At 42.3% G+C, this 17,581-nt stretch overlaps 1 protein-coding gene across 6 annotated transcripts in view; it reads left to right on the forward strand.

Annotated features, from left to right (window-relative positions):
* Positions 1-408: 408 nt before the first annotated feature.
* The window catches only part of STXBP5 (syntaxin binding protein 5), a 120,322-nt gene continuing 103,149 nt past the window's right edge, over positions 409-17,581 (forward strand). For all 6 annotated transcript variants that reach the window (XR_015949327.1, XM_035108797.3, XM_035108798.3 and 3 more), the window contains exons 1-2: positions 409-1,634; positions 3,181-3,278. Coding sequence is in view for 5 of the 6 variants with exons in the window: in XM_035108797.3 (XP_034964688.1) it covers positions 1,479-1,634; positions 3,181-3,278 (254 nt within the window). In the remaining variant the exon portion in view is untranslated. The remainder of the gene's footprint in view (positions 1,635-3,180; positions 3,279-17,581) is intronic.

The following is a 17,581-nucleotide window of genomic DNA, read 5'->3' on the forward strand; positions in this document are numbered from 1 at the left end:
AGCAGTGACATCCGGGTGCTGCTGGAGGCCTTTGAGCGCGCATGCTCCTCGTTACTCGCTCTGGCTTTGCCACCACCAGCAGTTTAAGGAGGCAACAGCGGCAGCTGCCACAGTGGTGGCGTGTGGAGAGCGGGTGGGGGAGGGAGGAGGAGGAGGAGGAGAAGGAAGGCGGCGACAGCAGCAGCAGCGTCGTTCCTGCCGCTGTTTTCTCACGGCGGGGGCTGAATTTCCGTGTTTGTCGAGCGAGGAGGGGAACCGAGGCTGGGAAAGGGAGGAGGAGGTAGCGGAAGCCCGGCGCAGCCTTTGCGAGAGGATGGTTGTGGGGGCGTGTGACAGCCGGCGGCACAGCCGCCGCCACCACCACTGCGAAGCGCCTCAGGTGACGCTCTCGGGGCAGGAGTGGCACTGAGGGGAGGCCGGAGTCCGAGGCGGGCGGAGTTGCAGCGGCGTCTGGGGCGCAGAGGGAGAGGGAGGAAGGCGGGAGGCGGCGGAGCGGGGGGCACATGGCGGGATGACAGCGGCTTCCGTAGCTGCTCCCACTATGCGCGACTGGCAGGAGGGGAAAGGGGTGGGAAGCTGAGGCTGCCGTCGCTGTCACTTCTTGGTGGCTCGCAGCCGCACGGGCGCCGGGGGGGAGACGGAGGCAGAGAGAGCGAGAGAGGCAGCTAGGCAGACACACACTCGGCTCGCTCGCTTGACAGGCGCGCAGTAGCGAGGGGGGTGTGCGTGTCGTGTCGTGTGTGCGTGGGGAAGGGACGGGCCTGAAGCCAGTGGCGGAGAGAGGGCCCAGGATTAGGGCTTGGGCGGCGAGGCGCAGCAAGGCAGGGAACGGCGAAGCCTGCAAGAGGCTGCCAGGGAGAGGCCTTCCAGGAGGAGCCTTGGAGGGAGAAGCGAGGCGGGAGGCGCTCAGAGTATTCCCGGCAGAAGGAGGGTGGGGGAAGCCGCCGCCGCCGCCGCCTCCCGGCTTTCGCTTGTGTGTGTGTGTCTTTCCGTGCGTGTCTGGAGGAGGAAGCGCTGCTGCTGCTGCTGCTGCGTTAACCTCGCGCTATATTTATTTACTCCGTGCTCCCTCCTTCCTGTCGGGCTCTTCCTCTTCCTCGGCCAGGTCCACTCCCTTTCCCTACCTGGCGAGGGTGTCTGTGCTCTGCCCCCTTCGCCTCTCTGCGTCTGGCTCTCGGTCCCCTCCGTGCACATCATGGTGGTGGGGATGGTTGGATGAAGGGGAAGGTGGGGAGAGAGCAGGGGAGAAAGAGGCGTTTCTGTTTCGGTGTCCCCCCCGCTTCGACCCCGTCGGGACCAGGCGTACTGCCCTCCCGCCTGCCTGCCTGCCTCTTCCCTTCCTCGGCTCGCCTCTGCTGTGCTTTGCCTGAGGTGCGTGTGATAAGGCGGGAGCAGGAGCCACGGCAAGAGGCGGGTGGCGAGGGGGAGGAGGGAGAGGAGGAGGAGGGAGAAGAATAGGGTGCGCCGCCGAAGAGACCATGAGGAAATTTAACATCAGGAAGGTGCTGGACGGCCTGACGGCGGGCTCGTCGTCCTCCTCCTCGGCTGCCTCCTCCTCGCAGCAGCCGCCGCCTGCAACCCGGGAGAACGACATCCAGGAGACCCTACAGTCCGAGCACTTCCAGCTCTGCAAGGTGAATGCTGCAGCCGTTAACAGCCAGTTAGGAAGGAAGAGGGTGGGGGTGGAGGACGATGATGTAGCCATGATGGGCTCTGCAGCCTCTGGACTTTTATGCTTCCAGTTCCAAAGCTGTCGATTTGCATCTATCTTCCTCCTCTTCTTTTTTGATACAAAAATTATGGTGGTGGGGGAGGCGACGGTGATGACGACGATGCTATGATGGACTCTAGGCTTTTATTTAGCAGCATCTTTTCCCCCTCCAACCACAATTCACCCGCTTGCGTTTCAGGCTACAGTGTTCCTAAAATGCACTCGCGGATCTTGAGATGCCTCTCTCTGGAGGAGAAACATCAGTGTTGTGTTCATCAGTGTTTTAAAGGGGGGGGGGTAACAGGACCTGGCACCGAATTTTCCCCATCATTCCATGCACAGGCATTTTAACAAGCTTCAGCACAATCAATTCATTATAGAGGTATAGTCCTTTAAATTTTTTAGGATGGGGTGCTTGGTTGGATGAATTAGTAACATTTCTATCCAGACACAGCACAGTATATGCAGTTGAGGTCTAAATTCCAAAAGGATGATGCAGCAGTTTAATTCACCAGCTGTGCCAAATTGAAATAGGAAATGATGTGGATGTTATGCTCATCTCTACCTTTACAACACCTGTGGCCGAAGCTGCTATAGTTTGACTTGTTTGTGTATTGAACACTTTCTCTAAAAAAAGGGGGGGTGATCCTAAAGATTAAAACACTTTATTTAGTGTTACCTGTGTTGTACTCGCCCCCCCTTTCCCCTGCAACTTCCCACCAGCTAGCCTAATTTGATGATTCAGATATGACACATGTATTTCACTTAAGTATACTTTTATTTGCAGATTCCCCCCTACATTTTAGTGCCACAAAATGCTGAACTGAGATGCACACTTATTTCTGTAATTATAAGGCATGGGGGACATGCACTTGAGACTGAATGTGATAGAATGTATTTTTTCCACCTTAATTTATTTGGCTCAGATATTGCAAAGAAGGGGACTGCTATTGCAATTTCTAGTTGCAGGTGTCTGTGTAGGTAAGAGTTTTTTGAAAGATACCCCGGGCTAGCAAGCTTATATCATTCAGGGCCTGCTTCAGAGAAATAGTGATGGCTCTCTGAAGAGCCATTTTAATAATTAGTGGTCATTTAATTTACAGAACTGGCTGCATCATCACATTTCCCAGGGACTCTTGATTCTAATTCAGATGTCTTAACCACAGCTATTTATGGAAAGAATTGCAGATTAGGCTAGGAATACAACAAAGGTGAGAGGTGAATGGGTAGATTGTTTTGTTTAAAAATACATGAGTAGGGATAGAATTAAGGTTTCATTTTAGCATATCCATGTTCAGTGAGGTTTGAATTAATTATTTACCCTTTTTAAAAGATAATTCTGCTCTTTCATATACTTGCGGTTCCTTTAATTAAGTGAAAGTAAAATGACATTGCTTCTTTCTCATTTGTTCTTTGTTTTATTTTTCTTCCGCCCATTGCACCATTGCTTCACCACTCTGACATGACAGACTGTACGCCATGGTTTCCCCTATCAGCCTTCGGCCTTGGCTTTTGATCCTGTTCAGAAGATACTTGCCATCGGGACTCAGACTGGCGCTTTAAGGCTGTATCCTTTTATTGTATTTCTTAAAAGAAACTTACTAAGAAGATTGCCATTGCCTACTCTGCTGTGCTGGAGTTAGTCTCAATTCACTCTGCAAGTCAGGTATGCATTTGAGTGGGGGCGGGGAGAAGCTGCTGTTCTTTTGCATTTACTTCTGTTTATCTGATGTGAGTGTACTAGCAGTGGAACCAGTACTTTTATTTTTCTGGGAAATCATCCTGATCATTTTTGCAGTATCCCAGCTAACAGCCTGTCTAGTTTACCTAGCGGTGCTTAATGCAGATAAGTTAGTTTTTATCTTGTAAACCAGAAATATGACCCTTATGTCTATCACTCTTTTATATCGCTGTAAGGGTTCCTTGCTTTAAAGCAACAGATAATGTTTTCAGTGTAGAAAATAAGGATTCTGTATAGCAATCATTATTTTACACATTGTAACTGGAAATGAATTTGAAATTTTTTTTGGGGGGGAATAACACTACCGTATGTATTTGGCTGCATGGTGTTCTTACTATAAATCATTCCAAGGTGTTCCTTTACAAGTAAAACACAATTTTACTGTAAATGAAATAATTGTTTTGTGTTGATGTGTGTCCTTAAAACCAAAATGAACAAATATTAAGCCTAGATCTTTCGTAGCTGAATTTGAGGAAATAGAAATGATTCAGAAAAATTGTTGAATAATTGCATATGCTCTATGTCACAGGTAACCATTGTGATGATCTCCAGCTCCCTCATCCCTGGGCATTGGTCGTGGTGATTGGGGATGATTGGAGCTGCACCCAACAACTTCTGGACAGCAGCACAGTGGCTCTCCTTGCACTGTGACAGGCATAGGCAAACTTTGGCCCTCCAGATGCTTGGGACTACAATTCCCATCATCCCTGACCACTGGTCCTGTTAGCTAGGGATTATGGGAATTGTAGTCCCAAACATCTGGAGGGCTGGAGTTTGCTTATGCCCACACTATGACTTCGCTACTAGTTTTGATGAAATGCACATGTTTTAAGGGAAAGCTTTAATGAAGAATAATGGTAGTAACCCATATTCAATGCATAGCAGCATAGCGTATGCTCTTATGGAACAACTTTGAGTGGCAGGGACGCTAGCTGGATTAGATATGAGTTGAGTAGAAAAGAATTGTTAATGTGGTGGTTGATCAGTAGAACTTTTCACTAAGGTATAAATAGGGGTTGGAGTAATTTTTTAAAAATATTAAATAGTGAGTAACAGTCTCTTCTGCTGCAACAGCATGTCCAGTGATAAAAGTTGCAATACTATGCACCCTTAAATGAGAGTAAGTGGTGTTAAGAAAAGAAATATTTTATTTTTTTAAAGCCAGCAAACGTATGGAAAAATTCCATTAAGGTCATTCGGTGTATATTCAACATGCAGCATTCTTTGATGGTCAGAGGTAGAAATAAAGGAACAGGGCACCATATTTTCCTTGGGCAGGGGTTCTCAAACCAAGGCCTGGGGGCCGGATGCGGCCCAATCGCCTTCTAAATCCGGCCCGCGGACGGTCCGGGAATCAGCATGTTTTTACATGAGTAGAATGTGTCCTTTTATTTAAAATGCATCTCTGGGTTATTTGTGGGGCATAGGAATTTGTTTATATTTTTTTCAAAATATAGTCCAGCCCCCCCACAAGGTCTGAGGGACAGTGGACTGGCCCCCTGCTGAAAAAGTTTGCTGACCCCTGCCCTTGGGTGTTGTTGGAGGTCTGGTGGCCTTATGTGACCTCACTTCAGCCACGGGCCTGAGTTGCGCTTGGGCAGGAAGGCTTCTGGAACCACAGGCTGAGGTTGAATGAATGAGATTTGTTGGTCTATTCCTGGCATATTGACCATAGCAAAGGAATTCTCAGTTTGTGCACTCAAAAATGATGATGGTTTCATGATTTGATTGCTTGGAATGGTGACTATAAAGGGTTGTAGTTTCTGAAGTAGGAACGGCTAGCTTGTGGCCTTCCAGATGTTATTGAACTACAGCTCCAATTGGTCCCAGCCAGTATAGCCACTTATTAAGAATTAGGGAAGACATAGTTTAGCAACATATTGAGGGCTACAGGGTGGCCACCCCTGTCCTAAAGACACATGCAGTGCTAGGGCAGGCGTGTGCCACACACCTTTTTCTTACAAAATTCTGGTGGAAAGAACAAGCTTTTACTAGCCACAAAATGTACTTCTGAGTAAGCTTTGATAGAATCTGTCTGCCCATTGGATAGAATAGTTTAAAAATAGTGTGTGTGTTTTGTCTTTGTTTGCACTGCTTATTTTGTTTTTAGTTACAAGTTTAGATTCACAATGTTGAATCTGCATATGGCTTTTTACACCTTCAAAATCATTTACATTTCATGATGTGAAGCAGTTTCTTTCTGAATTTTAGCAGTAGCTTCCTTTCCTTAGCTGAAAGAGTAGTTGTTGTCAGAGTCAGCAAGGTATGGCTGTTGTTTATTTTTTAATTGCTGATTTTAAGAGTGAACACCAGGTTCCATGTATTGACCCACCTAGATTGAGAATGGGTCAATGTGTGGAGGCTGATGCTCAGTATGGGGTGAGACAAACAGGAAGTAAGCTCTTTATGGCATATCCTTCCTCTGACACTGCTTCCCATAGAAGGGATTCCTGTTAATTTGGAATGTTACAAAAAGGTGAATGAAGACTCAAATCAGTTTGATAGTTTGGAGTGAGTTGCTACATATCACTTCTTAGAGAAGAAAATAGGACAGAACAATAGACTTTGTAAAAGCTCTATCTACCACTGTGTCTTTTACCTAGATAAAAGACTTGGTCTTCAAATACTGTTTATGACAATACCCTGTAGCACTGTATGAAACCACAAAGACTCATGGTCGAACTGACTGTCAACAATGGACATAGGCAGCTTTTAGCAATTTACACCTATGATCAGTTTGTCCATTGGTGAGCATCATATATATATATATATATATATATATATATATATATATATATATATATATATAAAATTATATGCTTTTGTTGTCACATTTGTTGAAAAATAGTTTTGGATTATGGAGAGAGTGCCTTAGCATGCTTTTCAAATAACCCTAAACACCTGATGAAACATAGAAGCACAGCTTGATATTGTCATCTGGATTATTGCCCTCTTCATTGCCCTCTTAGTTATTTCTTTACCTTCCCATCTTCCTAATGCAAAGGAAGAGGTGTGTACAGCAGGCCTTGAAAGTCTAGGGAAATGTCTTGGAGCTAGGGAAGAGAAATTGTATTCTTCTTACATTAACCTAAGGTCGGGGGGGGGGGCTATCAGCACCTTCCCAGTCTTCAGATTCCTGGTGCAAATGTTTTCACAACCATCCAGCCAGCCACTGTTGTAGTAAGTAGCCTGTAGTCCCAGAACTGTCACTTCACAAATAAAAACCTACTCCCATTCCCCCCTCCAATATTAACCCTTTCCCTCTTTACCTTCTGGCACAATGGACTCAACTGACTTTACCTCCTTTTAAAATTCCAATAGGTATAACAGATTAACAAATCTTCCAAGCTGCTTTTGTTTCTTTCTGATGCTTTGCTTGCATATATATGACAAAGTGGTATCAAATCTTAATTGCTTTTCTAAAAATGTCTTTGCATTATTGAGTACATAAACCATATTAAGCATCAAATGTAAGCATTTTGTACTTTGATCTAAAATCAATTTGAAAAAATTGGTCAGTTCACAGCACAAGTAAATTGTACAACTAGCCTTTCCCATTTAGTGTTTTCCCTTATGATAGTAAGTTTATTCCAGTCACTTCTAAGAGTAGTGTGCCAACCACCAGTTTCCCACATTTATACTGCTTGTAGGTTTTACACTTCTGAGTCACCATCAGTCTTCATCACCTGACTTCCCTTTTATAATCCAGAACTTCTATTTTGTATGAGGATGTTTATTACGTCTAGGTGGCAATATCCAGTGATTTTGCTAATAGAAACTGAGATGAAACTTCTTAATCTTTGTCATCCGTTCAGGCACTGACTAATTGTTAGAAACCTTTGCACCTATAAAGAAAGGTTATTTGAGATCTCCCTATGAGATCTCCCTATGCAGTATCTTTCAGCACTGAAAATCTCATAAACAGTGGATCTCTGCAATTTGAAGATTATATATAAAGCAGTATGTCCAGAGTATCTCCTTTTAGCCACCTGTTTTACTAGCTTGGTGATTTTTCAACACCACAGGTGGTTTGTGTTTCCTTGAATTTCAGTGTCTTCTGCAAATAAATAGTGTGGCGAGGGCTTTTTTTCAGCTGGAACTCACCAGAACTCAGTTCCGGCACCTCTCAGGTGGGCTCACGAGTAGGTGTTCATGGTGAGTTCTGGCACCTCTTTGGGCTGTTCTGCTCCTCCTTACTAGAAGGTGGGGGCAGCAAACCACAATCCTTGCTGTGGTGTTATATCCAAACTGAAAGTTGTGATTTATTTTGCAACAAACATAGCATTATCTGTAGCTAAGGTTTGTTCTTCGCTTACTGATTGTGGTTTGTTTGGACTGAAACTACTCACTACTCCCAATTTGGAAATAACGCTAATCCAAGAATCAGTCACAGGTTCTGCTAATAGACAGGTAATCTAGGTTGTCATTAGAGACATAAAAATTCTGAAAATTTTGAAACCATGGAAAAAACTACCCCTCCAAAGAAAACAACATTTTGAGAAAAATGAGATGTAGGCAATACTTAAATAACAGCCATCAGATTGTTCTACTGCTTTATGAGCCTATAGCACATCAATTATAATTTAGTTAATAGATATAATAGTACTATTTGGTATATTTTAAAAATGTACATAAAGTCCTGTGCATATTTTCTCAGAAGTAAACCCCTGGTTTAATAGACCTTATCCAATATAAGCCTATGTATGACTAGTACCTCAAAAGTAGAAATGTCTTAGTTTGTACTAACAAAATTGTGAATATACCCAATACTCAAGAGTAAGTGAGTGAGCTGCAAATAGTTTCATGCTATCCAAGAACATGTTTCCTAGTTTTGTCATTTGATAGATGGGGAAGAAAAACTAGCAATGCTAATTTTGTAGTAAACGAAAGACAAAATGCCTTCTCATAAAGAGACCTTTTAGGTCAGAGGAAGCTAATGAGGTATTGCTGTACTAAAACTCCCATCACCCCTCACCATTAGGCGCCTGTCCTTTGTAGGGGTCTGGAAACAAAGTCTTATGAGGAAAAGTTGAAGGAAGTGGATATGTTTGGTCTGGTAAAGAAGAGACAGAGGAAAATGCAATCCCATCCAGGGTAGGTAGCTGAGTTATCTCCTAGATTTGGGAATCACTCACCCACAAACCATGTCTTCCCATGATTCAGACTCAGTTTATTGGCCCTCATCCAGTCCACCACTGCATCCAGGCACCAGTCCAGGTCTTTCACACCCTCTCCTAATTTCAGTGTAACTGAGAATCAAGATGGGTGTCATCAACATACTGATGACACCTTTGCCCCAAACTCCCAATAGCTTTATATAGAGGGTGACTGAGGCTGATGCAGTCCTGAATCTGGGTCTGAACCTAGTTTGAAATGGATGTAGACAATTTTTTACTCTAGGAACACCTATAGTTGCTCCACCACAACACTCACAACCATTTAACCCAAAAATGGTGTAAACAACTCCAACATTTGGATGCAAATGTTCTTTTGAACTTCTCTGTTTAGTAGGCAGCAAGCTATTTTTGTTCTGAATACCCTTTAAATGGAAGCTTCAAAAGTTTTCACTATAACACCTGAAATGTGGGTATTCTGAAGACATCATCATCAGTTTTTTCACATGCAGGATTCTGCTTTGGTTCTTGAGAATACTGGTAGAGTTATTTGTGACACTTAACAGACCTGTAGCAAATTATTCTTTTTAGTTTGTAGAACATAGCCATATGTTTTACATAAAAAGGTGTTTTATTTATAAATTGAAGCATCTGGTTGTTCTGGCATTTTCTTTTTGTTATTGCAAGGGTAAAACAGACCCATACTCTGTCTTGTGATTAAAGTCATTGCAGAATGTGCAACCTCCTTCTGGCATCACCCTGTTCAGTTATACAAGAGTATCCCTACATTTATTCTGCTTGGTGCTATTTTATGGTGCTATCAAGTCTTACTTGAATCTGAGCTTTGCTCTTCATTATCAGTCTTCCTTTGGAGGAAGCTTGGGAGCTCTTATATTTTCCAGTCCTTGTTGCTTTCCTTGTTGTGGTCAAACTTGAGTACGATGCCATTATAGGTATACTGTAAATATACACATATGCAAGTTACCATGCAAGTTGTGCAATGCCAAGATGTTAGTGGACCATTTTCCATGGTTGAGGTTTAGCAGCTGCTTCAGAAGGATAATAGTGGGAGTACTTTCATTCAATTCCACCCAGGTAGTTGACTGAGTTTTTATTGGTTTGGTGATCTTATGTTTTAGAAGCTTCCTACTGAGACTGAAACCATATTTTAATCGTTAGTTTGGGGAGTTTGATTGTGGTACCTGTATTTCTTTGATAATTAATATGTCCAGGAGATGTTTTTACACATCATGTGTAATTGCTCGTGTTATTCTAGTTTCCATGTGATGCAGTATTGTAATTATGTGCCCTGTCACTCTCAGTTAACTTAGTGTATTTATCAAGCTTATTTAAAATATCTTTGTTTATAGTGTAAAAGAAACTATAAGCATTTCCTCAAGCAAGTTAGTTTTATTTAAATTGCAATCTGTTTTCTGCAAATGTTTGTTAATAGTCTGTTCACAGCAGGCTTGTGTTTCTAGCTTTCTAATTTCAGCAGTTTTCTGACCTTAGTCTAGTTTCTCCCTTGTCAAGGTTTTGGCACCAGAAGTGTCAAGGCAGCTTTAGGTCTTAGAACTTTGGCTTCATAAATGATGACTCTGTATGCTGAGCTTCTTAAGTGTCACTTGAGGGTTCCACATTTTTGCTTGGCGTGTTTAGTGTGCCACTAAAGAGTGACGCACCCCTGCTGTCCCCCCCCCAACTTAGGAATTGCATAGGTGGGTGTGTATTGTCTGGGCAGCCACACCTGATCACAGCCCAGCAAGCTTCCACCTTCCTTGCCCCTTATATGGCCAAGATGCCTGGAGTGCCTCAGCCACACAACAGTTAACAGCACAATCCTAACATTGCTTACTCAAAAGTAAGTCCTGTTTAATTCAGTGGGGCTTACTCAGAGGTATGTGATACTAGGATTGCAGCCTTAAATGGGAAAACATTCAAATGTGCTTTCTGAATTGAATTGAATCCAATCCAATCTGGGGAAGGGAGCAGGAATTACCCATTTCCTTGTGTGGATATGCAGGGAAGGGTCCTGGTGATCACATTTTTTTGGCATAGCTAATAAAGTGGGCCATTTAAAAACAAAACAAAACCCTTGCACAAGTTGATTTGGTTACTAAAATTGGATTTTAATAACATACTAATGGAAACATTTTCCTTAGTTGTACTTGCAATACTTTTTGTGAGTTTAAATTCATCTTCAAGTAACATGTCAATCCATCCTGTATTTAGCTGTTTGCCTAATTGCTGTATGTAACAAGGGATTACATGCAGGAAAGTGGGCTACCCTAGGAGGAACAGCCAGGTCTATCCTTTTTTTTTTTACACTTTTGTACTGCAATCTGATATACATTTATCACGAACTAAGTCCCATTAAACTCAGTGTGACTTATTTTTGAGTAGACAGGCACTGAAGTCCGCCGTTAGAAACCTTCATTTAATGCTGTAAAATAATGATTTGCTACCTTTGGGGGCATCTGTTCCATAGGGTGGTATTTATATTTGAACCAATTAGGCAAATGACAAAGAAATAAACCTAATTGTAATTATACCTGGCTTACTTTGACTTGGTGGTGCAGTTTTGCAGAACAATCAGATGGATAATGTACCTTAGTAATTTAGTATTTCTGCTTCCTTGCCATATGTAAATATAGCAAGGTTCTTATAACGACATTTATGTTTCATAGTTGAAGTTGTATCTGCCTTGCCAATAAGTTCAAAAAAGCTGTTGATCAGACTTTTCATAGAATCATAGAGTTGGAAGAGACCACAAGGGCCATCCACTCCAACCCCCTGCCAAGCAGGAAACACCATCAAAGCATTCTTGACATATGCCTGTCAAGCCTCTGCTTAAAGACCTCCAAAGAAGGAGAGTCCACCACACTCCTTGGTAGCAAATTCCACTGCCGAACAGCTTTTATGCTTGTGCTAATAAGCATCCCTGTATGCTTGTGCTAATATTTTGGGGAAGGTTTAGTGGCAGTTGTTAGACTTAATGATGGACAAGGGCAATGGATTTACAAAAGCTTGTCGGCAAATTTACCTGGAAGTTAAAAGAGCGAGAGTTGCTTTGGGCCTGCAGACACACTGGGCTTGTCATCAGCCAGGGGACCAGGGACTATTAGGAGGCAGCATCCCCTGCCACCCTGGAGGACTTGTTTCAAGGGAAGTACTAGCCTAGCCTCACCTATTACCAGAGAAGGAGCAGCTGCAGGAAGCTTACTGTTCTCCCAAAGAGAGGACACTCAGTTCTAACTGCTACTTGCACTGGGATTCAGGAGCAAAAGGCAGGCACACACTGACCTCTGTTATTAGATGAGTTGAGTGAGTGTTTGGCTTACAACAGGTTGCAATATTCCTTTAGTATAATTTGACAGACAGGTGATTTAAAAAAATAAAACGAGTCATTTTTAGCGTGGGTGATCAACAAACCTGAGCTATATTTTCAAGAAGCTGTGCACAGATTCTGGAAAAATCCCAGATCGCCCTCAGTTGGGTCCATCTGGGGCTGTCAAAAGGGAGGTGAGTGGACAAGCACATTTTTAATTAGAGTTTTAAACCCTAATTAAATCAACTGTGAGGGGTGGAGAAGGAGGAGAGACAGACAGAAGCTCTCCTCCCTCCTCACTGCTATCCATGTTTAATTAGAATTTAAAACCCTAATAAATTAAACTTAGGAATGTGCAAGGCCCCCAGTTCAGTTTAGGTCATCCTGAGGCCGATCCATGTTGCTGATGGGCTCGGGGGGGGGGGGGGAGAATGCACAGGCCTGCTGCTTATATTTTCTGTTTGAACATTGCTCAGACAAAAAAAACAGAACAGAACAGAACTTGGTACTTGCCCCAAATGTAGAGGAAGAAAGATAGTAATAGTAAAAATTAAGGGGATAATAGGAGTGGCAGCAGCAAGCTGCTTTGTCTTTACACTCCTTAATCTTTGAATCGTAAAACCAGTGATAATCATAGCTGCCAGGTTTTCCCTTTTCTCGCGAGGAAGCCTATTCAGCATAAGGGAAAATCCCTTTAAAAAAGGGATAACTTGGCAGCTATGGTGATAATGTGCATGTCTAGAATTGGAAAAATTGCAGAACACAGTGAGGAATAAGTCTAAGAGGTTGTAGATATTCCTTTAAGCTGACAACTAGATGTCAGCATTTAAAAAAATGTTCATTTGTTTCTGAACCCTCATCCAGTTTATTTTGTAGTCTCCATGATGTAAACAGATAATTTTAAACATCAGCAGATAACAATGAACACAAATTGACACAAGCTATTTGTCAGAGGATGTTGTAATCTCAAAACATGATATAAAACTGATATATTAACCTATCATTCCTCGTTTCACAAATTGCAGGTTACACTACTATATGTTAGGCCTGTGCACTACTACTACTACTACTACCGGTACTACTATACTACTACTACTACTACTAAATATGGCTTTGCAGTTTGGATGTTATGGGTAGGCAGCTCAGCTAAAATCAACAAACCATAAAACACATAGTCTATTATGAAGAGATGAAGCTACAGAATTTGAGACAGACAGCTAAAAGGGTTTTGGGGGTTTTTAAGAGAAGCTTTTTAAAGCTTGCAGTTTTTAAACAGGACTCCATCCCTCCCTTACTATATGAAATTTAGTGTGTTCCTCTAGGGTTTTAGTTTAATTAAAAATCTTTTCCCTTCAGGTTTTAAAGAAAGGTTCAAAAACCAGTTATCCTTGACTTTTCATGGAAATATTTTACTATGTAAGTGGTTATGGGGTATTCACTGGTATTTATTGAATTTTATTGTACTAGGCATATGTAAATAGGCTGTTCTACTGTGATTTGAATGGTATGCTTTAAATGGTATGCTTTAAATTTGAATGGTATGCTTCCATTTTTTTTTAATGGAATTGTATATACTGTAATAATGTACTGGGAAGCCTATTGTCTTGGAAACGGCTTAGAAATGTCTGACATTTAAATTCTTTGTGTGGCTTTGTAACAGTGTTACAGTACTGTTTTGTGGACACTGTAAAGCCCTACCTGTATGTTAAAGCCCCCTGAGCAACTACTTTTTCAGGCAAAGAAAATGTTTGGGTCCTTCTTACTCTTTGTTTCAGAGCTCAGGAGCTCAGCTCACTACTGTGTCTTTATGTTAAGAGCACTGGGTGCAGTTGCTTTCTGATAATTTATTTCTATGTCCCATCCAAAATCACTGTGATTAGAAGTTGAAGAGCAACGTTGGCAAAGCTATATAAATGTAATGAATTCCTGGTTGGAAACCACTGCTGTCAGTCAGATCTACACCCCCTGTCCCAACTCCCACCTTCTCCACTTGTGTTGTCTGGAAATGTATTTTTTAACCTATGGTTACCATATTTTTTTCCCAATGAATCCAGGGACACTTTTTTTTTTAAAGCTGAGTAGCAGCAGGGAGTCAGTAGTGGGGATAGTGAGGCAAAGGACTCTGGGCCCGAAGCACACATGCATGTCGTATAAAGGTGCAAAGCCCTTCTTTCGCACCCTGTGAAACATAAATGCGCAGTTTTTTAAAAACTGGGCAACGGCATGCTGCCCGCCTGTGATTCCCGGGCCTCCCCCAATCTCCTTCCCCCTTCCCCCTTTGTTTTGACAGATCGGGGGAGGCTCGGAAGTCGCGGGCAGGCGGCCGTTGCCCAGGAGGGGCACAAGGAGCGCGGTTTCTCTGCCAGGCAAGGTGCAAAGCCCTTCTTTTGCACCCTGTGAAACAAAAATGCGCAATTTTTTTTTTAAAAAAACTGGGCAACACCTGCCTGAGCCTCCCAAGCCTTCCCCAATCTGTCAAAACAAAGGAGGAAGGGGGCAGGAGATCTGAACCGCTGGACGTCCCCAGTTTTCTTTGGCAGTGGCGGCGGCAGCGAGCAGCTCCTGAAGCCAGCCAGAGCCAAGTGTGCTACCAGGCTGGCTCTGGGCTGCTGAGGCTGCTGCTGCCACATTTTCCAGGGACACATTTGTAAATCTGGGGATATCCCAGGGACAGAATTTGTCCGGGCACAGATTTGCAAATCCCGGGACTGTCCCCAACCCTATTTTAACCTGCAGGTGGTCAAAGTCCCTTTAAAATGGATCTGTATCCTTGGGACTGGCACTTTGCTCTTACAAAGTCTGGGCTACAAACTGGGATGTGTCTTGTTCAAATCTCTACCATAAACTTTTTGAATGGCCTTAGGCTCTTACTTCCATCAGCCCCCCCAATAATCTTTACAGGAGTATTGTGAGGATTAAAATAACAATGTGTGAACTGCACTGAAAGCTCAAGTACTGCACAAATGCATTAATATCTGTTGCACCCTGTACATTTTTATTACTACACACTGTTCTGAGTGAAGTGCTGGAACTGAACAATTGACAAAACATTTGTATTATAGTTGAGCTTTGTTAAAGCTCATCAGTGTTTTCATAAGTATTTTGGGATATAATAATCATCAAGATGCAGTTGAAATATACCAAGTGTGAAGAGTGTAAAATTAATATGTGTAAATAGGCAAGATTGAGCACATACTGGGAGGGAAAGGTAGGGTGGCTAACCTGTGACTATCTAGTTGTTTGGTCCTAACATTTAGTTTGAGTACTATAGTATTAACTGATGGTTGTTGGTGTGAGCAAAGGCTGTAGTCCTAAGCATACTTTATAGGAAGAAGGTCATGTTAAACAAAATGGAACAAATTTGGGTTAATAGACTTTGGAATATGCTGCAATAACATGAAAATGCTATTTTTTCTTGTGATTGGACCATAGGAGATACTGGTTCCTAGTAACTGTGTATCTGCAATTGTGCATTATAGTTTCAGTGACATGGTATCCGTTACTATTTTTATAAAAAGAACATACGTTGGCTGCAAGTTAATAGCAGTAGAAGTTGACAACTGGGTTTTTACTGCATGATAAAGGCATGACTCTGCTAAATCATAAAGCTGCTTATGTAAAAGCAGTAAGGATAATAGTGTGTTTCTCAGTGCTGAATGAATGCTTTCACACTGAATAATGTATTAATTTAACATTCCTTTCCGCTTGAGTTGTAATCAGTGAAATATTTCATCAAATATGAAATTCAGGCTTGGTATTCGTTTGAGGATATTTTCAGAGAGATGAAGTATTTGATATTGGAACTTAAGCATCTGGATAGCTGCTTGAATTGGAAACAAAAGTTTTTAAGTTTAAAGTGCTTTAGTTATACACTGTGTCACATATTTTTGGTAGAAGAATCATGAATAAGAGTAGTAGTCCTTTAAAACTTAGTAACACAGCCCAATTCTGTGCATATTCACTGGGGGAAAAAAAACCCTGACAAGTTCAGCAGGATGTACTCCAGTGTAAGTATAGGATTGCAGCCTTATTTGTATATATGTTCATATCGAGCTTCTGTTTTCTCTCTCAGTATATTTTATGTGGATAATAAAATGTGGTAATTTAATTGATAAATGATGTTTTGAAAGCTGGAGAAAAACACAATTAGGACCTGGACCCTAAACAGATAATACATAAACATAGGTTTCACTGTTATAATTAATTTCAATTAAGAATTTTATTCCTAACTTTTAAACCTGTTTTCAAGGTAGCTAACAAAAATAATGTTAGGTCAGGAGGGATTAGGAGAAACTGCAACAGTCCACCATAATACCTATAGGGGAGTAAGTTCATTACACCTGGAGCCATACAATACATTATGTGATTCATAGTTAGAATTTTCCATTGTTTCTTTTCTTAACTTGTTAGCAGACATATGCTTTGAAACAGCATGAGTGTTTAAGCTATTTGTACCTGACTCTCCCCCTTCCCCCCAGCTAATAATAGCTTTAGGAGACTATTTAGATCAGGGGTCAAGTTAAATATCTTCACCCAGTGCTTATCTAACCTGATCTTGAAAGCAGTCATGGGAGCTTGCTATTGAAAACAAAAACCCTAAAGCAGGAAATGTCAACCATAAGTTGGATTGTAGGAACTCTTCATAGCATTGTGTCTGGCTAAGCCCATAGTTGGTAAAGCTACCATATAAAACGTAAATCACAGAATTCACAAGCATGTGATATGTGAAGTACATAATATACCTAACGACTGTATGTGCTGGCATTGAAGAGCCAATTCACTGTAAAATTTGTTGTTGTTGTTTAGTCGTTTAGTCGTGTCCGACTCTTCGTGACCCCATGGACCATAGCACGCCAGGCACTCCTGTCTTGTACTGCCTCCCGTAGTTTGGTCAAACTCATGTTCGTAGCTTCGAGAACACTGTCCAACCATCTTGTCCTCTGTCGTCCCCTTCTCCTAGTGCCCTCAATCTTTCCCAACATCAGGGTCTTTTCCAAGGATTCTTCTCTTCTCATGAGGTGGCCAAAGTATTGGAGCCTCAGCTTCACGATCTGTCCTTCCAGGGAGCACTCAGGGCTGATTTCCTTAAGAATGGATAGGTTTGATCTTCTAGCAGTCCATGGGACTCTCAAGAGTCTCCTCCAGCACCATAATTCAAAAGCATCAATTCTTCGGCGATCAGCCTTCTTTATGGTCCAGCTCTCACTTCCATACATCACTACTGGGAAAACCATAGCTTTAACTATACGGACCTTCGTCGGCAAGGTGATGTCTCTGCTTTTTAAGATGCTGTCTAGGTTTGTCATTGCTTTTCTCCCAAGAAGCATGCGTCTTTTAATTTCGTGACTGCTGTCACCATCTGCAGTGATCAAGGAGCCCAAGAAAGTAAAATCTCTCACTGCCTCCATTTCTTCCCCTTCTATTTGCCAGGAGGTGATGGGACCAGTGGCCATGATCTTGGTTTTTTTGATGTTGAGCTTCAGACCATATTTTGCGCTCTCCTCTTTCACCCTCATTAAAAGGTTCTTTAATTCCTCCTCACTTTCTGCCATCAAGGTTGTGTCATCTGCATATCTGAGGTTGTTGATATTTCTTCCGGCAATCTTAATTCCTGCTTGGGATTCATCTAGTCCAGCCTTTCGCATGATGAATTCTGCATATAAGTTAAATAAGCAGGGAGACAATAT

This window comes from Zootoca vivipara, chromosome 3, assembly GCF_965207765.1.
Source record: "Zootoca vivipara chromosome 3, rZooViv2.hap1.1, whole genome shotgun sequence".
Taxonomy (NCBI): Eukaryota; Metazoa; Chordata; class Lepidosauria; order Squamata; family Lacertidae; genus Zootoca; species Zootoca vivipara.